The sequence below is a fragment of the Eumetopias jubatus genome, unplaced genomic scaffold (genome assembly GCF_037043125.1).
Source record: "Eumetopias jubatus isolate StellerSeaLion01/CBP00866 unplaced genomic scaffold, mEumJub1_p1.0 scaffold_1, whole genome shotgun sequence".
Classification (NCBI taxonomy): Eukaryota; Metazoa; Chordata; class Mammalia; order Carnivora; family Otariidae; genus Eumetopias; species Eumetopias jubatus.
The window spans coordinates 47757681-47781227 of NW_028274807.1; the positions used below are offsets into that span (position 1 = coordinate 47757681).

At 37.9% G+C, this 23547-nt stretch overlaps 1 protein-coding gene across 2 annotated transcripts in view; it reads left to right on the forward strand.

Moving 5' to 3' along the window:
- ADGRG7 (adhesion G protein-coupled receptor G7) overlaps positions 1-23547 on the forward strand; it is a 64476-nt gene that overhangs the window by 10681 nt on the left and 30248 nt on the right. The window contains exons 2-8 of one of the 2 annotated variants that reach the window (XM_028119242.2): positions 9592-9702; positions 11279-11383; positions 14084-14196; positions 16473-16622; positions 17101-17207; positions 22917-23056; positions 23174-23281. In XM_028119242.2, coding sequence (XP_027975043.1) covers positions 9592-9702; positions 11279-11383; positions 14084-14196; positions 16473-16622; positions 17101-17207; positions 22917-23056; positions 23174-23281 — 834 coding nt within the window. Of the gene's footprint in view, positions 1-9588; positions 9703-11278; positions 11384-14083; positions 14197-16472; positions 16623-17100; positions 17208-22916; positions 23057-23173; positions 23282-23547 lie in introns of both variants that reach the window. The other variant, XM_028119243.2, reaches the window with a different exon arrangement.

Genomic DNA, 23547 nt, shown 5'->3' on the forward strand with positions numbered 1-23547 from the left:
TGATAGATTTATATTCATGTATTTCTTTTTTTTTTGGTGCTAATGTAAATGGTATTGTGCTTTAAAATCCAAATCCAGTTTACTTTTGCATATTGACCTTTTATCTCAAAATCTTGCTATAACTGTTTATTAGTTCCAGAAGTTTTTTTGGTGAATCTTTGGGATTTTTTACGTAGATAATCATTATCTTCGATATGTGTGTACCTAACAATATAGTGTCAAAATAAGTGAGGCAAAAACTGAGAGAACTGCAAGAAAAATAAATAAATCTGCTATGATAGTTGGAGACTTAAACATCCCTTATTAGTAATTGACAGATCCAGCAAACAGAAAATCAGTAAAGATAAAGTTGAACTGAAAACACCATCAACTAACTAGATCTATTTGACAATAATCTATAGTATACTTCATCCAATGATGTTAGAATACACATTCTTCTCAAGCACCCATGGAGTATTCACTGAGATAAACTACACTCTGGGCCATAGGATACACCTAAACAAATTTAAAAGAATAGAAATCATTCAAAGCATGTTTTTAAACCAAGATGGAATTAAACTAGAAATCAATAACAGAAAGATAGCTGGAAAATCCCCCAAATATTTGGAGATTTAACAACACACTTCTAAATGGCAAGTGGGTTAAAGAAGTCTCAAGAGAGTTTTTTAAATATTTTAAACTAAATTATTGTCTATATAAGAAATCATCGAGATTGTTAGTTCTTAGAGAATGGGTCCATTTATCATTATGAAACGTCCTTTATCTCTAATGACTTTTGTTGCTCTGAAATCTGCTTTGTGTGAAGTTAATATAGCTTCTTTAACTTTCCCTTAATTAGTGTTGTCATGGTATATCTTTCTCCATCACTTTACTTTTGATTTGAGGTGAGTTTCTTATAGACAACATATAGTTGGGTCTTGTTTTTTAATCCACTCTTATAGTATCTGTTTTGTAATTGGTGTAGTTACAGAATTGCCATTTAAAGTGATTATTGATATATTGGAATAATATCTACCATAGTTGTGTTTTTATTGTTCTTTTCTTTGTTTCTTCCATTGCTATTGTATTTTTCTGCCTTATCGGGTTTTAATTGAGCATTTTATATGATTCTGCTTTCTCTCTTCTCTTAGCATATCATTTATACTTAAAAAAACATTTTGGTGGTTAACCTAGAGTTTGCAATATACATTTACAACTAATCTAAGTCTGGGGTGCCTGGGTGGCTCAGTTGGTTGGCTTCCAACTCGATTTCGGTTCAGGTCATGATCTCAGGGTCGTGAGGTTGAGCCCAGCACTGGCCCCGCACTCAGCATGGAGTCTGCTTGAGATTCTCTCTCTTCCTCTGTCCCTCCCCTCACTTCCGTGCTCTCTCTCTTTCAGTAAATAAAAAATAAATAAATCTTTAAAAAGACCCAGCTAATCTAAGTCCACTTTTTAGTAACAATGTACGGCCTAATGAATAGTGCCAGAACATCATTACACAGTATTCCCAATTCCTCCTTCTCTTCCCTTACAACATTTTTTGGTCATTTATTTCATTTTTCCATAAGCTATAATCACCTCATAATCATTGCTATTATTATCTTGAATAAACTTATCTGTTAGGTCAAGAAAAAGATTTTATTTTACTTTCATTTATTCCTTCTCTAATGCTCTTCTTTTCTTATGTACATTCAAGTTTCTAGCCTATATCATTTCCTTCTCTTTGAAGAATTTTAAAATTTCTTGCAAACTCTCTCAATTTTTGTTTGTTTCTGTGTCTTTATTTCTCATTTACTTTTAAAGGATAATTCTTTGGATACAGAATTCTTTATTGGTGGTTTTTTCTTTCAACACTAAATATTTCACTATACTCTTATTGGTTGCATGGCTTCTGAGGAGAATTCCAATGTAATTCTTATACTTGTTTTTCTACAGATAAGGTTTCTCCCCCATCACCCTTCTGGCTTCTTTTGAAATTTTCTCTTTGTCATTGATTTTCTGAAGTTTGGATAGAATGTGCCTAAGTGTAGTTTTTGTTTGGTTTTGTTTGGTTTTGACATTTATACTGGTTGGTGTTCTCTGAGATTCCTAGATCTGTGATTTGGTGTCTGCCATTTATTTTGGAATATTTCCAGACATTAAAACTTCAAATATTCCGGGGCACCTGGGTGGCTCAGTAAGGTACGTGGCTGCCTTTGGCTCAGGTCATGATCTCAGGGTCCTGAGATTGAGCCCCACATCGGGCTCCCTGCTCAGTAGGGAGTCTGCTTCTCCTTCTCCCTCTGCTGCTCCCCTCCTGCTTGTGGTCTCTTGCTCACGTTCATGCTCTCTCTCTCTCAAATAACTAAATAAAATCTTAAAAGAAAAAAAAACAAACCAAACAAACAAACAAAAAAAAACTTCGAATATTTCTTCTATTCTTTCTTCCCTTTCCTGTCCTTCTGGTATTCCCATTAGATGTATGTTACAATTTTTGTCCCATAGTTCTTAGATATTCTGTTATAATTTTCATTCTTTTTTTCTCCTTGTTTTTATTTTTTAAATTTTATTTATTTAAATTCAAGTAGTTAACATATAATGTATTATTAGTTTCAGATGTAGAGGTCAGTGATTCACCAGTCTTATATAACACCCAGTGCTCATTACATCACGTGCCCTCCTTAATGCCCATCACCCAGTTACCCCATTCCCCCACCCCTCCTCCCCTCCAGCAACCCTCAGTTTGTTTCCTGTGATTAAGAATCTCTTATGGTTTGTCTCCCTCTCTGATTTTGTCTTTGTTTTTAGTTTAGAAAGTTTCTACTGACATTTTTTCAAGCTCAGTGATTCTTTTCTTGGATCTGTCCAGTCTACTGATGAACCTGTCAAAGACAATCTTCACTTCTGTTACAGTGTGTTTTGTTTCTAACATTTCTTTTGATTCTTTCTTAGAGTTTGCATCTCTTTTCTTATATCACTCACTTGTTCTTGCATGTTATCTACCTTTTTCATTAGAGCTCTTAGCATATTAATCATCATCATTTCAAATTCCTGGTCTGATAATTCCAAAATATCTGCCATATTTAAGTCTGTTCTGATGCTTGGTTTGTCTCTTCAGGCCATGTTTTTGCCTTTTAGTGTGCTTTGTACTTTTTTGGTTTAAAGTCAGACATTATGTATTAGGCAAAAGGAACTGAGGTACAGGACTTTACTGTGAGGTTTTATGTTTATCTGGCTAAAGTTAGGCTGTATTCACTGTTTACTGTAGCTACAGGTGTTCTTTGCCAATCTCCCCACCTCTACTTCCTCCCTCTTGGGCAAGCACTGTTCTGATTTTATCACCATAGATTAGTTTTGCTATTCTTGAACCTTATATTAAAAATATTATATAGTATTTACTCTTGTATGTCTGAATACTTTTGTTAATGTAATATTTTCCAGATTCATTTATGTTGTTGTGTTTATTTATTGCTAAATAATCAATAATCCATTATATGAATACGCATAATTTGTTTATTCAGTTGATAGACTATTTTTTTAAAGATTTATTTATTTATTTTTAGAGAGAGAGTGTGTGAGAGGGGGGAGTGTCAGAGGGAGAGGGAGAGAGAGGGAGGGAGAGAAGCAAACTCCCCACTGAGGGCAGAGCCCAATGTTGGGCTCAATCCCACGACGCTGAGATCATAACCTGAGCCAAAATCAAGAGTTGGACACTTAACCGACTGAGCCGCCAAGGTGCCCCCACCCTCCTTTTTTGCTAACATGAATAAAACTGCCAGGATTGGGTTCCCTGGAAGACAAATTCTGAATTGAAGATTTATCTGCATGAAAGTTTCAACAAGTGCTCTTGGGATCAATACTTGTGGAGTGGTGGGGGTGGTTAAGGAGTCAGAACTGGGTAGAAGGAGAAATTGAACTACAAGACAGCTGAAGTTGGGATAGCCCTCCAGAGTTGATGTCTGTATTAGTTATCTATTGCTGCAGAACAAATTACCCCAAAGCTTAGTGACTTAAATGATAATCGTTTATTATCTTTCATGGTTTCTCTGGGCCCAGAATTTGGAAGCACCATGCTTGGGTGGTTCTGGATTAGGATCTCTCATAAAGTTGACCTCAGACTGTAGCTGGAGCTGGGGTCATCTTGAAGCTTTCTTCAGTCATGTGTGGTGTCCGGGCAAAGGAGACTCAAAATCTTGGAACAGCTGAAACTCCTTAGTCTTCTCTCTCTCTGTGTAATTTCTCCCCTTGATGTCTCTAGCACAGAGGCTTCAGGGTAGCTGGATTTCTTACATGTTACCTGTAGGTTCAGGTCTCCCAAGGCATATATCCTGAGTGAGAGTTAGGTAGAAGACAAATCATCTTTTGTGATCTAGCCTGGTAGTCACATAATTTCTGCCACTCTGTTAGTCAAGGCAGATACAAAAGTCCACTCAAGTCAAGGAGAGGAAACATAAACTCCACCTTGCAGTGGAGAAGAGTTATCATATTATAAGAAGAGTAAGAGAGATGGGATGTATAGTGTAGCTGTCTTTAGAAAATATACTCTTTGAGGTCTTGAGTCTGAGGGATGAAACTTTATTCCCTGGCTTTGACCGGCCATGGCACATGTCACCAGTATCTTGGATGAACTGATTCTCTTTAGTTGAGAGCAGTTCTAGAAAAGGACTCAGCTAAGTGTTCTCAGTTGCCAACATTCACAAAAGCTAGAGGAATGAGTGCTTCAAACCTGAAGGGAAGGATCCAAGTGACATACAATAGCAATGTTTCTAACACCTGCATTCTTGTATGAATCGGTTTGTGGACATGTATTTCCATTTATTTTGCATATTTATCTAGAAGTAGAATTTCTGTGTCATAGGTAGGTATATCTTTAGCTTTCTTTTCCAATGGAATTGCCTTGGCGTTCTCTTGTTTTTTGTTTTTTTTGTTTGTTTAAAGCTTTTATTTATTTATTTATTTGACAGAGAGAGAAAGAGAGAGAGGGAGAGAGCACAAGCAGGGGGAGCAGCAGGCAGAAGGAGAAGCAGGCTTCCTGCTGAGCAGGTTGCTGATGCAGGGCTGGATCCCAGAACACTTGGGATCATGACCTGAGCTGAAGGCAGATGCTTAACTGACTGAGCCACCCAGGTGCCCCGGCCTTGGTGTTTTTAAAAATCAACTGACTAGGTATGTTCTATCTACAGTTAAGCCTTGAACCACATGAAGGTGGGAGGTGCTAACCCATTGCACTGTTAAAAATCTGTGAATAACTTTTAACTCCTCCCAAACTTAACTACTAACAGCATACTGCAGGCCAGAACCCTTACTAATAACAAATGCGAAGGTTAACACATATTTTATGTGTTATATGTATTATATACTGTGTTCTTACCATAAAGTAATCTAGAGAAAAGAAAATCTTAAGAAAATCATTAGGAAAAGATCAGTTTGTTCTTTATAGTTAAGTCTGTTTCTTGGTTTGCCTTTCTCTCTTTTTTTTTTTTCCCACTTCTCTCATTTCTTTTGTTTCTTTTTTTTTAAGATTTTATTTATTTATTTCAGAGAGAGCAAGAGAGCACAAGCAGGGGGAGTGGTAGAGGGAGCGGCACATGGAGGAGAAGCAGACTCCCTGCTGAGCAGGGAAACTGATGTGGGGCTTGATCCCAGGATCCTGGGATCATGACCCCAGCCGAAGGCAGATGCTTAACTGATTGGGCCACCCAGGCACCCCTTGTTCATCTTGTTTCTTAAATTCCATATATGAGTAAAAAATCTTAAGTGGAGATTAAGGAGGGCATTTTTGTGATGAGCACCAGGTGTTGTATGGAAGTGCTAAATCAATATATTTTACACCTGAAAACTAATATTATACTTTATGTTAAATAACTGGAATTTAAATAAAAACTTAAAAAAATACAAAAACAACAACAATGAAAAACTATAATATGTATAAACCAAAAAAAAAAAAAACAGAAGAAGAAAATCATTAGGAAAAGGAAATACATTTGCTGTATGTACTGTATTCATTGACAAAAATTCATGTGTAAATGAATGTGCACAACAACCTGTGTTATTCGAGGGTCCACTGTATTTCTAAACTCTTTATTCTACTTCACTGATGTATTTGTGTGTCATTATGCAGAGGTCATACTGTCTTGACTGCTCTGGCTGTATAGTAAGTCATAATATTAGTGATATGAATTAGCCAAGTCTCTTCTTTTAAAACTCTGCTTGGGCTTTTCTAGGTCTTTTATTTTTCCATAAAAATTTTAAACCAGTTTGTCAATTTCTACAAAAAATGGTCTTTTGTTTTAGGATTTTGGCTGTATCAATTTGGGGAAAATAGATACTTCAACAACTTTGAGCCTTCCATACATACGTGGTATATAGCTCTACTTATTTAGGTCTTTTAAATTTTCTCTTAATAATGAGCACTTGTACATATTTTATTAAATTTATTTCCACAACAATTTTATGATTTTTTTGCTAATTTAATGGAAATGATTTTCAAATTATTTGCTGCTAATATGTGGAAATGAATTTCATTTTGCGTATCTATTTCGTATCATTCGGTCTTGCTAAATTCACTTTTTTTGAGACATTAAGATTTTCAGTCTTTGGTGATGTCATCTGCAACAAAAAATGAACATTCTATTTCTTCCTTTCTTAACTTTATGCTTTTGTTTTGTTTTGCCTTTAGCACTGACCTCTTCAGTACAATGTTGAATAAAAGTGGTTACAGAAATTAGATCAAACTTTTTTCTATCAATCTTAGGGGGGAAAGCATTCAGTATTACACTATTAAGTATGATGTTATTGATAGGTTCTTCATAGAAGATTTTTATTAGCTTGAGGAAGTTTCCTTTTATTTCTTATTTGCTGAGAGTTAAAAAAAAGTCAGATGCTTTTTGGCCCCTGCACTTGTTGAAATAATCATACAGTCTTCCCCCATTTTTCTGTCATTTGGTGAATTAAATTAATTGATTTTTCTATTGTTAAACCAACTTTGCACTCCTGGTGTAAACCTTACTTGGTCATGATATATTATCAGTTCTATATATTGCTGGATTTGGTATGCTACTTTTAAAGAATTTTTACATCTGTGTAATTGAGGTTTATTGGTCTGTACTTTTCTGTTTTTGTAATGTTTTTGTCAGATTCTGGTATCAGGGTTATCCTGGCCTTTTGTAATATATAAGAAGCTTCTCTCTTTCTCTATTTTCTGAAAGAATTTATATGAGGCTGGTATTATTTCTTCCCTAATTCACCAGTAAAAGTGTCTGGGCTAATAGTTGGTTGCTTTCAAGATTTTTTCCTTATCTTTGAGATTTAGCAGTTTGACCATGATATTATGTCTAAGTGTCATTTTCCTTGTATTTATTTTGCTTGGGTTTTATTGAACTTCTTGGATCTCCAGGTTAAAGTTTGTAGCCAGATTTGAGAAATTTTGACCATAATTTCTTCTGATATATTATATGTCCCATTCCTTCTCTCTTTCTGAGACTCCAGTTGCATACATATTAGACTTCTCTATATTGTCTCACATGCCCCTCAAACTCTATTTTTTTTTTCTATCTTATTTTTCTCCCCAGATTTGAGGGGAATTTACACATAGACTTTGAGCCACCTTTCTATATGGCATCTCTTCTTGGATATCTCCCTTCAATTTCCAGCTGTTGTGGTAGCCCCAAACAAGTTACTTCATACCTTAATCCATTAAGATGGTGGCTTTCTGCTGGAGTTCCAGTCACTCCTGCTATACAGACTAGGTAGTGCCCTTAGGGAAATACTGTGTAAACTTGGAATAGCCTTCAGCTTCTGTCTGCTTTTCATTGCCATCCAATGTCCCCAAGTAGTTTCCTTTCTTCGTTTTCTTCTTCATCTTCTTTTTAACTTTTGTCCAGAATTTAAAAGTGTTATCTGTGGGAGGGTTAAGTTATACAATCTACTCTATCATTATTGGAGCAGGAGATCTGCCTTATGTATTCTTTTTTTGTTTTGTTTTTAGGTAAGTAATCAGGCACTTTATTTCTCCAGAAAGTTCAAGTGTTTGCAAATTGCATCAGGTGGTGACAGGTTAAAAGAAAGAAAAGAAAAGAAAAAACAAACCAACAAAAAAACCAAAAACAAACAAAAAGAATAAAAAAAATAAAGAAAACAGCTTTTCTCAGCCTTTTATGTAAAAGGCACTCTCATAATCTTTGCATAAATTTAGAATTACCATATCTAAGCTCAGCTGAGGAGGATCTTGTGAATGTCCAGAGCCACATAGCTGATGGCTCTGTATTCAGAGTTCCACATTTTACTGCCCAGAGATTTTGCAGATGTTGGCCCTGACAGTGATTCACAAAGAATAATTGCTTCTGGGACCCCTTAGTGTTTGAGTTGCAAAATGGCCCTCTTCCTCTAATGCCCACAGCTCATGAAGAAACAATAGGAGAAGCTGGCATTGTAGTAAGTCAGGAAGAGTAAGTCTTCAGCTAGTTCAGCCATGTATCAGCTGAACCTTTCCTTTATTTATTGATTTTTTCACTTTCTTTTTTCAATTATGTTATTAAAGAGGGCACGTTCTGCATGGAGCACTGGGTGTTATACGCAAACAATGAATCATGGAACACTACATCAAAAACTAATGATGTAATGTATGGTGATTAACATAACATAATAAAATTAAAAAAAAGTGAAAAAAATGCCTTCTGTATTCTTAAGCTTAGTTAATTTGTTCACCATCCACCCTATCTTCAATGTGGAGACCCCATGTGCCCAGCTCAGAATAACTAGTCGCGAGATCCTTACAGTCCTGTTTCAGGCATGCTTCCTGAATCTGTTGACACCTAACTTCCTTAGAGCTACTGCTCTAGATTTGATCCCCATTTAACTGGCCTTCCTTGTCTCCTGGCCTCAGTCACTTCCCGTATCACTTGAGGTATCTTTTTAAAACACATACCTTAACACGTAACTACCTTGTTTTAATATCTCTCTAGACTCTTGCAGGATTAAATCTCCTTAGCTTGGTCTATAAACCCACTCACAATCTAGTCTGTGTCCTGCTGTTCTACGTAGAACCATGTTCCTGATTTGTTAAACTTTGCTATGTTCCTCAGACACATCAGAACTTTCCATGTTTTTGTGGTTTTGCACTTTGTATACTGCCTATTTGGGGCCATCCTTTTTTATCTGGCTTTTCTAGATTTAGTCTTGAAATCTGATTCAAATACCACCTCTTCTGGAAAGTCCTCCCTGAAGAAATTACCTCTGTCCTCAACATCGCTCTTCTATGTTCTTATAGCACTTAAAAATCTGCATATTGACTTAGTTGGCCAGCCTATCTATCTATCTATCCATCCATCCATCTATCTCATCTGTATAATCTCCTATTTTCCCCAGTAGATTCTAATCTCCTTGATTAAGGTATTATGTCTTTTAAATGTAGTTTTTTGGTCTTTATAACCTCTTGTAAGCGTTGTGTATCCTGTGTAGGTTCTCGATGTATATTTTTGTTGAGGATGATATTACAAACCATATTTCTCCAGAGGTACTCAAAGTAATTGTTTTACATATAGAAATTAAAGGCCACAGACCCAAAAGGAGAAATTGATCAGCTAGTTTGTGTACTATTCTATTTTTATTGTTTTTTTTTTTTTTTAGAACAATCAACCTCCTCACCAAGCATCCCTGTAGGGTTCTGCAGGAATGGTGGAACCTGGGAAAATGGCAGATGCATTTGTCCAGAGTTATGGAAAGGACGGAGATGTACAATCGGTAAGTTATTTGGGATGGTACTAGGGTATGAGATTTAGGTGACTTGTGTTAATAAGGACAGCAACAAAGCTTCTTGAAGTTTCTGTTAATGATTTAGTAACAGTGGGTATAGTGATGGTGGCTTTAAGGTGTGTTTGTTAGCTTAATAGCAGAATATTCTTTTGGGGCTATTTACCTATATGTTCAATATACCTACTATGTTTCCCAACTCTCAAGTTTCTCTGTAAACTGACAGATGCTTTTCCTTCCGGTTGCAGTGTCTACTTCAGGGCAGTGGGCAGTATGATTTCCTCAGGTCCTTTTAAGGTGATGATACACTATAGTACCCCATTTCAGAGATCACAAATCTAACATATTCAACTTTTCTGAAATCAAGGTACATCTTCCTATCCAAGTATATATTTAGATGAAGTTTCTGTCTTTTCATCCTTTCTCTGGATGAGATGTTATTAAATTAGTGGTTTGAATTCAGGCTGTGCTCTCTCAGAATCAATGTTCGAAGCTACTCCTTTTTTTAATTGAAGTATAGTTGACACACAATGTTCCATTAGTTTCAGGTGCCCAGCATAGTGATTCAGCAACTCTATCCATTATGCTATGCCCACCACAAGTGTAGCTACCATCTGTCACCAGACAACATTATTATAGTACCATTGACTCCATTCCCTATGCAGTACCTTTCATTCCCATGACATATTCATTCCATAACTAGAAGCCTAAACCTCCCACTCCCCTTCACCCAATTCACGAATTCCCCCACCCTCTTACCTCTGGCAACCACCAATCCGTTCTTTGTATTTATGAAACTGTTTCTGTTTTTTGCTGATTCATTTTGTGTTTTAGATTCCACATGTAAGTGAAATAATATGGTATTTTTCTTTTTCTGTCTGACTTATTTCACTTAGCATAATACCCTCTAAGTCTATCCATGTTGTCGCAAATGGCATGCTTTTTTTATGGCTGAGTAATAATCATATATATATATATATATATATATATATATATATATATATAGGCACTTAGGTTGCTTTCATGTCTTGGATATTATAAATAATGTTCCAAAGCCGCATCTTCATCTGTAGCATGCTTCTCAATACTCTGTACAATGGACACTGCCTGCTTAGGATCCAGAGCCTTAGGAATGCACTCCTATAATTTCCTATACTCCTAAAACCTAGTGTATCTCACATGCTCCATGACTTTGGTTTTTTTGTTTTGACCCACATCCTCATGATGCCCTTTGGTACTACGGTTTCTTTATCTTTAATTTTCAAGATTTCAACTAATCTGATTTCGCTGTCCTTTCTGATGTGTCAGTGACCACATTCTACCTCTACCAGGTTATATACTGTGCACATTTTAACTAGAACCTATTATCTAACATATTAGTTTTTCTAATGGTATTAACCAGATAAAAAAAGTATGAAGTTCCAGGTGGGTCAGTGAGTCCTAAAGTCTTCTATTAGCCTTCAAATTATACTGAATAGGTTTTGAACTTTGATTTTTATCTGGTTTGAAATCTTAAAAAAGAAAATTATAATTTATGATGAAAAAATTTATTTTCTTTTCATTGTAGCTAATTTCTGTGAAAAGAGTACCTATGAGAATTTAACTTTTGATAAAATTCCAGTGGGAAAATATGGATCTTCCCAGCAAAGATGCGATAAGGACACTTTGAATGGTATGTGTTTTTCCAAACATCTCCTGTTTAAGCATATGAATCACTACGCTGGGTCATGCCTATCTTCCCTCCAACTAGTATTAAATCCCTGGAAGAGGCACCAAAGAAGATTTTGTGGAAGGACTTGGCTCCCTTTCATGATGCCCACGTTCAAAGTTTAGGATGTAACCTCACATAATTCTAATTCCCCTAACAACTGTAATATGGGTCAGTTATAAATTCCTTCTAATCCTTCTTCTATTGGTTTATTTTCCCAGGTTCATTTATGTCCTGGAATTTGAACATATTAATATCTGCTCATTGAGTTATATAATTGGTTATATAAATTTTTTTATATATAAAATTCTATAAAATATAATTGGTCTGAATTTTAAACATTAGCTATAGATTTGTACCATATCTACTTTCAGACATCTTCTTTCCAGGTAAAGATGCTCAGTTAAGTCTGTCCACAGTTGGTAGTTCTTCATCTCCTTGGTCATTTTAGTTATCCATCTTGGAACATTCTCCAGCTTCATCATACCTTCCTTGAAGCATGACAACCTTGCTTCCACAGAGACATTCCAAGAATAAAGGAGCAAATAACATTTTTTAACTTCTAATATGCTTCCTGGTGATATCCAGGATTTTGATAACTTATTTCAATGCTGTATTTGGTAATCCCTTCCAAGAGTAGCCCTTAAAAATGCATGGATTCCTTTTATGACAGTTTAGAGCCCATTATGCTGTATGATTTTCCCTTAGTGTTTTATCTGAACTTTGTTTGCATTGACTTTCTTTCTTTTTTTTTTAAGATTTTTTTATTTTATTTATTTGACAGAGAGACAGCGAGAAAGGAAACACAAGCAGGGGGAGTGGGAGAGGGAGAAGTAGGCTTCCCGCCGAGGAGGAAGCTTGATGTGGGCCTCAATCCCAGGACCCTGTGATCATGACCTGAGCCGAAGGCAGATGCTTAGCCAACTGAGCCACCCAGGCGCCCCTGCATTGACTTTCCTTTGACCAGGCCTCATATTTCTCACATTTTCCTGCAGGATATCATCATTTCCTGCAGAACTGGATATCTCAGTAATACTGCCAAGTCTAGATCATTTATGAAAATGTTTGATAGAACTTCTGTCAGTAATAACCCTGGGGAGAATTTCACATTTTATTTAGGTATTTATTTTTGTGTGTGTCAAGGGCTCTTTGAAATATTGTAGTACTTACAGGTACTGGTCTTTCCTGTGTGTTTCTTTATCTTATTTATTCTAAGAGATTATGTAGACCAGTGTTCCATTTGCAGAATTCAAGTTGCTTCTGCCCATATATATCATGCCTACTCAAATATTCATGATCCTATTCTTTACATAGGTCCTTCTAGACTCTTGCTTAAAAGCTCAGAAGGTAAAAGGCATGGGGGCTTCATGTTATTGGTACTTACTTCTTATACTCTATGGTATGTCTATGGATACCTATTGTCTTAATTTTTCATTTTTTGTATATCTTAACTCTTTCATTATAATTTATAAAAGAGATACAGCTACAAAAAATAACTGTGTGCTACCAAATCAGAAACAGTAAAAAAAAAAAAAAGTGTCAGTAATATGTTCATCAAGGGACATCACACTTGTTTGATATATATTACATTTTTGGCTCTTAAGCATTAGTCACAGGAGGACACTGAGGGAGGATGGCTCGGTGATAATTACAGGAAATAAACCCAATGATTCAAAAAGGGTTTATTGAGAGCCAACCAAATATCAAATAAGTGCTACAATACAATGGAACTCTTTGCCTTTCAGGTGTTACTCAGATTTGGATAGAGAACGAAAGTTCAATAGATAATTTAATATCTAGTAGGAATTTTTTTTTAAAGATTTTATTTATTTATTCTTTATTTGACACAGAGAGAGAGACAGCAAGAGAGGGAACACAAGCAGGGGGAGTGGGAGAGGGAGAAGCAGGCTTCCCGCTGAGCAGGGAGCCCAATGTGGAGCTTGATCCCAGGATCCTGGGATCATGACCTGAGCTGAAGGCAGACTGAGCCACCCAGGGGCCTGCTCTAGTAGGAATTTTTCATATTACTTCTGCTCTCTCAACCCTCATCACATCCAATTCAAAGCCCTATGTCCCTAGTTGTTGGAAGGCACATCTTCCTTGTAGACTTCGAAGGTAGGAAATTTCAGATTTAAAAATCAAGACAAGTGACATCTGCCTAAAAGTTTCCCGTAATGACTGCCTGATTCACTTTTTCATTGCCGTATATTAAACCATCCCAAATTTTGTGGCTTCAGTGAAAAATGATTTAGATTTTTCATAGTTCTGTGGGTTGATGGACTGCTTGAATGTCCAAGACACCCTCACTCACATGACGCTTTGGTGCTGGCTGGATGGACTCAGTTCTCTTTCACATAGCCTCTCATCCTCCAGTAGGTCAGAGCCGCTTCCTAGTACAATAGTTTCCGGACAGTGTTCCAAGAGGGCAAAGCCTGAAACTTCAAGTCTTCTGGAGGCCCAAGGTCTGGAACTCTCACAGAACATTCTGTTGGCCAGTGCAAGTTTAAGTCTAGCCCAGATTCAGAAAATGGAGGCATAGACTGTACCCCTCGGTGGGAGGAGCGGGATAGTCCCCCTGAGAAGGGGGTGTGTACCCAAGCAGGCAGTTAGTTGCTAGTGGCCATCTTTGCAAACACTGTCTTTTTTTCTTCTTTTTTTTTAAAGCGGGCAATCCAATAGCAACCCGGCTATGCAATATTACCATATATGGAGAGATAGAATTACAAAATGTGACAAAAGGAAATTGCAATGAAACTCTGGAAACGCTGGAAAAGCAGGTATGCCATGTGGCCCGTGTGCTGGGCAACTGGAAAACGTTCTGACTCTGTGTGAAGTCTCTGTTCTTTAGATACCTAGTAGTCAACTCTAAAATTAGGAATAACAAAAACTGGTAACTGAATCCACTCTTTTTTTTTTTTTAAGTTTACATCTGTTTGTGAAAAAGGACTGTTGGACCTGTTGGTTCAGCAAATTTTAGCAAATGATAGTCTACAACACATTTTAAACGGCCTCATCTTTTTAGAGCAGTGAAAATATATCAGAAAATAGATCACTGACATTTGAGACCAAAAGGAAGGTATTTTGATGGTTGACTGAATCAGAATAAAGAGAAACAACAACAACAAGCATCAAAGACCTTTTGAGGAAGGAACCCTAGGACCTAATGCTGGTCCCAGGGCTGTGTCCATGAGCCAGTGAAGTGGGAAATATATATGACTAGATATTTTTTCATGCAGATTAAATTATTTTATTTTATTATTTTTTAAAGATTTTATTTATTTATTTGACAGAGAGAGAGCGAGGGAGAGCAGGAACACAAGCAGGGGGAGTGGGAGAGGGAGAAGCATGCTCCCCGCCGAGCAGGGAGCCCGATGCGGGGCTCGATCCCAGGACCCTGGGACCAGGGCCTGAGCCGAAGGCAGACGCCTAACAACTGAGCCACCCAGGCGCTCCAAGATTAAAATTATTTTAACCTAGTGTATACCTATATGCAAATGCATAGAATTGCTAATATCTGGGGCCAAGAAAGGGGAGGAAAAGGAAACTTTAAGTGGTCCTTCTAAGTGCAGGGCATGTTAAATATGTTATCTCATTTAGTCTTTATAGAACCTCAGTTATTCTCATAGATAACTAGAGTGAGTATACTAATTATTGAGCCACTTACTGTGTGCCAAATACTGTGCTAACATTTTACATATGTTATTTTATCATATTTAATTCTTAAAACAACTATATAGAGATAGACATTTATGTACCTATTTTATAGATGAGGAAGCTACCTCTGAGAGGTGTAGTGAACCACAGCCAAAAAGTGATGGAGTTACTTTTTATTTTAAAGCCTACACTGTATCACTCCGGGTCCCTAATTGTAGATGGGCAGGGATAGGGGTAGAGATGGGGTTGGGAGTGGAGAGTGGAGATGGCTGCCAACTCCATCATTTGTGCCAACTACACAGACTGGGGGAAAGATCTTATGTTCTGGAGTCTGACTACCCAGTTTCTGGCTGTGAGCTCTGACACTTGTAAGCTGCGTGGACTCCTTTACCTCTCCAAACCTTTAAACAGGGATGAGGATGCTCCACTCACAGTGTTGTTTTTTGTACTAAATGTGATAACTCCGGTAAAACATCCAGCAAAGTGCCTAGCACAGAGCAGGAACCTAGCTATTGAATGAGAGCTTTCGTTGTTTTTATTGATTGAATTACTGTTTTCAACTCTCCCCTAAGTGTGAATGAATGGCCTGTGACCTCGGTTTGATTTTTGAAGTAATGCTGCCATCTAGTGAAAAACAAAGCCACATATACACACGTTAGCACCTGGCTCCACTAAAGGCAATACAGATTAACATGTTTTAGCCTCACAACACCAGAGCCAGGAGGCCAGTTGGTACCTGGAGATATGGCCTAGGTCAGTGTTTCTCAAACTGTGCTGAAAAGCCTGTTTTAAAAATTTCCAATCCCTTGCAGACCTATAATTTTGTAAAATGTAATAACAATGAATTCCTAGGAAAATGGAATAAAAAAAGATAAATCCTTTTTTCCTCTTTAAAAAAGGTTTTAAATTATTTATTATTGACGTGTAGTTGATACCCAGTGTTACATTAGTTTCAGGTGTACAACATAGCGATTAGAACAAGTCCATATGTTATGCTATGTTCACGCAAGTGTAGCTCCCATCCAAATATAAATCACTGAAAAAAATAACTAGATTCAACAGGATACAATTGTTGTGTAAGTTTCTGACCAGTTATAGTCAGTTTCTATGCTTATCTCCCTGAGCCCTGTAACAGTTACAGGGTTCATGGATCCCACGTTGAGTAGCATTGGTCTATATAAGGCAGCCTCAGTTAATGGATCCCAGCAGATGGTAAAGGCTGGAAAAGCCACCAGCCTGCATGTACTTTGTCCTTTACACAACGAAAGAAGCAAACATGAAAAACTGAGTAGATGCAGGAGATCGAGGGTCAGCTAAATTCCAGTTTATTGACCTGCAATTGCTTGCAAAGTGTTTAGACATAGTTGTATACAGTTAGAGTTGTTTTTTTTTTAAACAGATAGTCAATATTTCAACACAGTCTCTGAATATTTCGACTGAAGCTCAGATTTTAACATCTGATGTCGATAGAATAACTCCAGAGGGCATCATTTCTGCCACTAGAGTGGTCGGGCAGATCTTCAACTCAAGCAGAAATGCTCTACCTGAGGTAAAACTCACAAGGTTTTTAAAAAGGGGGAGGGGAAGAAAAAACAGACGCAGAAAGAAAGACAAAACTGGAAACCGCTTTACTTAGTTCAATAGTAAGAATGATAGTTATACTAAGTATTATGGGCTGTAATATTTCCACAATCAGAGCCCTTCAGTCTTATTTTGTTTCTGCTTCTGAATCGAAGCATCTGCTATTGTGTTCTTGGGGGTGGGGTAGAGGTTCTGGGAAAGACCTTGCCTGGAGGCCAGATTCAGAAGCCTAAGCTTTCTGATGGACTGAATTTAAATTTTCCCCATGCCTTATCTTTAGTCTCTCTGCCGTCTAAAACTAAACCTTCAAGTTTGAAAACTACTCGCCTCTAGATTACCATACTCGTGGTGCCACTTGACACCGTAATAATGCATGATAATGATGGCGATGAGGATGTCTGATACATGTCTTCTTTGATGATCATTTGCTGCCTTCTTCCTGGCAGGCAAAAGTAATTGCTGTAACAACAGTGAGTCAACTTCTAGATGCCGGGGAAGAAGTTTTTCAGGAAGCTGCTGCTACTGCTTCTGATAATGATGACACCTTTACGACGTAAGCCCAATTCCAATTGGGAAAGAAAACATTACAAAGTGCTATCTAGTTTCCTAGGTTAAAGCAGGAAGAGAGGTGACTTTACTTCTCTCCTGGCTGCACTAACTGGCTGAGTCCTCTGGAATGCCGACTGAAGTCTTGACTTTCCACCCAATCTTCATTTACTGGACAGAGTGTTGTATGTTAACTCCTGCTTCCTGGGGTGGCCATGGTCTGGGAGATAGAGAGCAACTGGGATGATTTGGACTAGAACTTATTTTCCTAGCCTTCGTTTGGCATGGCCAAGCTTGGGTCAGCCTGCATGCACAAAAGGAGCTCTTCCAACTCTTCTCAATGTACAGAGCTGAAAATAATAGCATAACTTTGCAGGACATGTTGCCCGCTCCCTACGCACAACTCAGCTATCCCCAAGATCCTGGTGTATCTTTGTTAAGCTTTCTTTAGCTTTCCCAAGGCTACACTGAAAAAAAAATCCAACTCTACCTGCTTTCTCTCTTTTTGATTCCTATGTTTTGACATACTTTTGGTTGTATATTTATAATAAGACTTACGTACTTTATTACAGCGGTCTCTTAACTAGGATTCATTGTGCTTTTACCTTATATATAATTTTCTTGATTTTTAAAAAATTTAAGTAAATTTATATGCTCATTATAGAAAAATAAGAAAATATACAGGTGAGCAAAATTTAAAAAATTGTCCCACTTTTATTAACCTGTTGGTATATATTCTTCCAGATCTTTCTCTGTGTTTGTATCATATTACATACTCTACTGATTTATAGCTTATTTTTGTCACTTAGTAATAACTTATGAACATCTTTTCAATATAAATATCTATATATATACAACATAAATTTTAGATACTGCATAATGTGAGTGAACTTTTATTTAAGCAATTCCTGTTGAAAGACATTTAGATTGCTTCAAGTCTTTTAATATTTTGAGCAATCAACATTCTTATACATAATCTCTGTTTGCCTGGCCCATTATTTTTTTAGGAGAAATTCCTAGAAGTAGTTCTCAGTTTTCTCATTTTTACTGTGTTGAGCCCTCAAAGTAGAAAAAGTACAAAAGCATGAAATGGATAAGACATTCAAATATTGTAATTCTGAGAGATGGTGGTAGAGGTTGTTGTTTCAGCAGTTTAACTGGCGTATTTTATGACTTCAGATTTCAATAGGAGTCTGGGCCCTTCTCACTGGGAGTGTGGAGACTCCCATTTTTTTTTTTTTTTAAGATTTTATTTATTTATTTGACAGAGAGAGACACAGTGAGAGAGGGAACACAAGCAGGGGGAGTGGGAGATGGAGAAGCAGGCTTCCTGTGGAGCATGGAGCCGGATGCAGGGCTCGATCCCAGGACCCTAGGATCATGATCTGAGCCGAAGGCAGACGCTTAACGACTGAGCCACCCAGGCACCCCTAGACTCCCATTTTTCTTGAAACTGGAGAAGGAAGTGGCCATGGGATTCAGAGTCTCTGTTCAGTGAACATGGAGCTTGAGAGCCAGAGTGGGCTCCCTTCAGAGCTGGAGGCTCTGTGCTTGCAGTCTTGCTAGAGGGAAGGGAGAAGTGTGGATGTTTTTGGTGAGAAAGCTGAGGAGAGAGCAACTATAAGATTTGGCTGAGAAAGTCACACATCATGATATAGATGAAAATACAGTCCTGACAATAAGCAATTAGGAATTTTACTGGCTTAAGACATGGAGAAAAACTCGATTCTGTGTGATTTATGTGCAATATCCCAATGGCATCGAAATAGGTGATTAGAGGATGAATAAAAATTTTAAATATGGGATACACTGAAATATGAAATGTTACAACCACACTCGTAGTAATTCCTCCCACTGTGGATTTCTAGTCTGCTTACTTTTCTAATCCTGGTCTGTCAGTTGACTCTCCCAGGTGGTCTTATGCATAAGCCCTCGTGGACTCGGAGCCTCATTCACTTAGATAAGGCTGTTGCCTCAGGCTCCCACCCCCCAGATCAGGTCACCAAGCCCTTAGTACTCCTCAGGAACTGCCAGCAGAGGTGATGCTAAAGCTCCTCTCTCCCTGGAGAAGAAAATTAATTGCTGCTCTGGGGAACTCTTCCTTTCCAAACTCTGTCCCCTGAACCTGGGCCTACCTGCAGGGTCTCCTGGCAGACACTGGGCCTTCGTGGCCCATCTCACTTTGGCTTCTCCCTTCTTTCATTCACAATTTCCTGTTTGCATCCCTAAGCTACTGGACTCCCCTTCTCCACTCATGGGGAGAAGTGGAAGTGTGAGAGTAAAACAGGAGGGTGACAGGAAGAAAAAAACCTGCCCAGCTCCAGCTGGCTCAAGTTGTCTTAGTGAAGTTCTCTAGCATCCATTCATCCATTCTCTTGGTCTAAGTTGGGAGGAGCCAGGGGCAAGGTCTCTGCTGTTAAGAGCATCCTACTGCAATCAGTGAATCTAAGACCTCTTTTCTCCATTTTGACCATTTGTCACAAAGACTGAGCTATCACCCTGAGACTTTGCTGTCAAATTCAGGGCTCATAATTGTCCTTGTTTACCTATCCTTGGGAATGCAAAACTGCTTCCCTAATACTGACCACCTTGTACGTTTACATTTCACATTTCTATTTGTATTTTTGTTCCAGCCAGCCTTCTTTGGTTAAAAGATGCCTGCTTAAATTATCTTGACCAGAGATCTATTGTAAAGAGGCTTATGGAATCTCATGGGAACCTAAAAACAGTATCATAATATGGCGGGGCTTTATGGCTTCTGGAGTAGGAAGATGGCAGGGCATCCAAGGCAGCTCTGAAGGTCCCCGTACAGGAGTTTGTGGGCCTTCCTTCTGGGATAATATAATGGTTGCGGCCACAGCCTTTGGAGTCAGACAGTCCTGGGTTCAAATCTTAGCAATGTTATTTAGTCGGTACATGATGTTGGACAAATTCATTTCTCTTGGAAGAGCGTCAGATTATTCAGTATAATATGGGAATAACTTTGAGACTCACTTCAGAAGGACTCTTGTGAGGCTCAACTGAGTTAATATATGTAAATCACTAGCATGATACTTGACTTTTATATATTTGGTCTTGAAAAAAAGTTAGCAGTTGGTCTTTATAATTAACATGACTCAATAAACATGTATGTTTCATCTTCTAGTTTCTGCTCTATCATAAATTAACCCTGTTCATGACATTGGGGAAATATAATTAAAAACAAAATCTTTTCTCGACCCAGAAATGCTCTCCTCAAACATAGTAGAGAAAGAAAACACTTTTTATTGCATAAACGTTAAACCAGAATGTGATGTGTATCACAGGCAAATACTAAGAGATTGCAGACAGAGAGGAATCTCACCTCTTTATATAGCCAAGCAGATATAACTAGTAATCAATAACCAGTCCTCAATTAAGAGAACTTGACAACACCAACACACATAGTTTATCTTACATTAACCCAGTAATTGAGGTGATCATCTGTGTTAGCTAACTGACTTTATCCAGAGGAAGAACAAACTTCTCATATCTTTATGACAAGAGGTAGCTTTGCAACTTGGAGCAAGGTACCCACCCACTAAAATTAGGCTCCTACCCTCACAGGAACTGGGAAATAGGGAATCCCTTGATGTTTACATTTCAAAGAGATGGCTTCTATGTCCTTGAGAAAGACATTCCTAGGTCATAAAGTGGACAAAATGCCAATCTAGTTCTCAAAAGAATTTATATATATATATGTGCACACACACATATATATATAAATTTTTTTTACAATTTTATTTATTTATTTGACAGAGAGAGAGAGACAGTGAGAGAGGGAATACAAGCAGAAGGAGTGAGAGAGGGAGACGCAGGCTCCCTGCTGAGCAGGGAGCCCAATGAGGGACCAGATCCCTGGACCCTGGGATTATGACCTGAGCAGAAGGCAGACACTTAACCTACTGAGCCACCCAGGCATCCCATCTTTTATTTTCAACAGGAAAAATTAAGCCTCTTATTTTAAGTTTGTATTTGTCCTTACAATGACAGAATGACCTCTCTGGTTGCCTCTAAACCATGACTTTCCTGATATAACTATGGCACTAACTTGAAAATTCCTGAGTGAAAATAATCTGATTTCTTCTTCCAGTCACTTATACTGGCCAATGGCAATTCTCTGCATTGGGTAGTCCGAGGCAAGCACTCATCTCTAATCAAATCAGTATGGCAAGAGCAGGGAAGAATCATATGGAAGGAAAAAATGGCCTTAAAAGTGGCTGTGGCTAGAGCAACCCTTTAAAAGTGGTTGTGAGGGGCACCTGGGTGGCTCAGTCAGTTAAGCATCTGCTTTTGCCTCAGGTCATGATCCCAGGGTCCTGGGATCAAGCCCTGCATCGGGCTCCCTCCTCCCCGGGAAGCCTGCTTCTCCTTCTCCCAGTCCCCCCTCTTGCGTTCCCTCTCTTGCTGTGTCTCTCTCTGTCAAATAAATAAAATCTTTAAAAAAAAATAAAAATAAAAAACAAAAGTGGTTGTGAACCCTGCAGTCACTCTCAGATATCTAGTACATCCTTCCCTTTAGACTTCCAATGCCTGAGGGAGTGCCTTTTGCTATCTCCGGTGTTTCATAGGGTATGACCGCTTAGTTGGTGCTCAACAGATATTGTTTGGTTGACAAATGTATGAAATATGTTCTTATAAGATTAAAATTTTGTTATGTAGTCTTCCTGTCGAAAGCAGCTCTGGAGTATGATCGTTATTCATTAAGTGGGAAATGTATAGTGTGAATTGCTAAAAATTCAGAAAATGGTGTTACGAAAGGAAAACATTCAAAACAGAGAAGCCAACTCAAATGTTTCCATATAAATGATTATCATACTCTCTTTATGAAAGCAATTTTTAATTATTTTAAAATTTGTCTATTATGTCAGTTGGGGAAAGGGAAAAATACTTTAATGGCCAAAATAGAGATTTAGAATATGGAACAACTACATTTTAATGAAATCCCTTCGTTTCTGGGAAAACTAGATTGAATCAGTTATCTTAGCTGAAGAGATTTTGTTTTGTCAAGTACAGAAATAGTGCAAGTATTTCTTACAGGAAACAAGGAAAAGAAAAGGTCTTATGACTTTTCTCTGGAAAACACCAAATTGACAGTTTCCCCCACTCCCTCCCACCTTCCATCTAATCTGTCTTTAAAGTCATCCAAAGTAGAAAAGAACATTGTGGAAACCTGCAATGTAGAGTTAATAACCGAGGCAGTGAGCTCAGAGCTCTATTCTTGCATGGTTCCAAATGAACTGTTGCCTCTGGAACCAACAACTAACAAGAGATGCTTTAGACCCCAAGGGGTTTGGGTGAGAGGAGGGAGTTGAATAAGTGGAAATTGGTTCTCATCACTGGAGAAACAAGAAGCACATGTCTGGCCAATGATGGGTAGCAACACCATCCTTTATGTGAAGGGCAACACAGTAAAGACTACTTCTGTGGGAAACTTTGTCATTGTTCAGTTCCAACTTTCTGGCATCTATACATAAGGTATCCTTCAGTGGAAACAGTCCATCAGAACTTTAGAAAAAGTATATACATAACAAAGCAAGATTCTGGTGAAGACAATAAGTTATTTTAAGTAGATTGTGCCAGTGTTCACATGAGTTCTATGGTCGTGCCTTTCTACTGGAATGTGGGAGAGAGCACACACCTTTGATTTTATGACAAATCTCTAGAATATTACGTTGTTATGTTTTATCTTGTACAGACTTATTAAGCAAATGGAGATTTATTCTACGTCTTCGGGTAACCTGTCAGTGGTGAAACCTAATGTGGCGGTAGAGTCTATGGCTTTCTCTTCAGAAAGCACTATGGAGTCTCTAAACGTTCGCTTCTCTGTGAAGAAAGGTGAGTGGTTTGTCTCATGTACTTATAATATCAGACAGCATTCTTCTATCAACCATGAGTAATGCTCTATCTATGAAAATGTAGACTTTTAAAATTCTACTTTTTTCTTTCTGACAGGAACTAGTGATTATCTCCTTCCTGGTTCCACAGCTGTGGAGAGAGATGTGGACAAACTTAATCCAGATGGGGAGACTGAACTTCAAATATTGCTCAGTACCTCAAAAAGTAGGTCTCAAACTTTGTTACACTAAAAAATACACTCAAATTGGGGGCACCTGGGTGGCTCAGTTGGTAAGCCTCTGACTTCCGGCTCATGTCATGATCTCAGGATCTTGGGATTGAGCCCCCATATGCAGCTCCCCACTCAGCGGGGAGTCTACTTCTCCCTCTGCCCCTCACCCCACTCATGCACACCACGTGCTCTCTCTCTCTCTCAAATAAATAAATAAAATCTTAAAATTATGGTAATCTCAACTCTACTGTTCTAGATG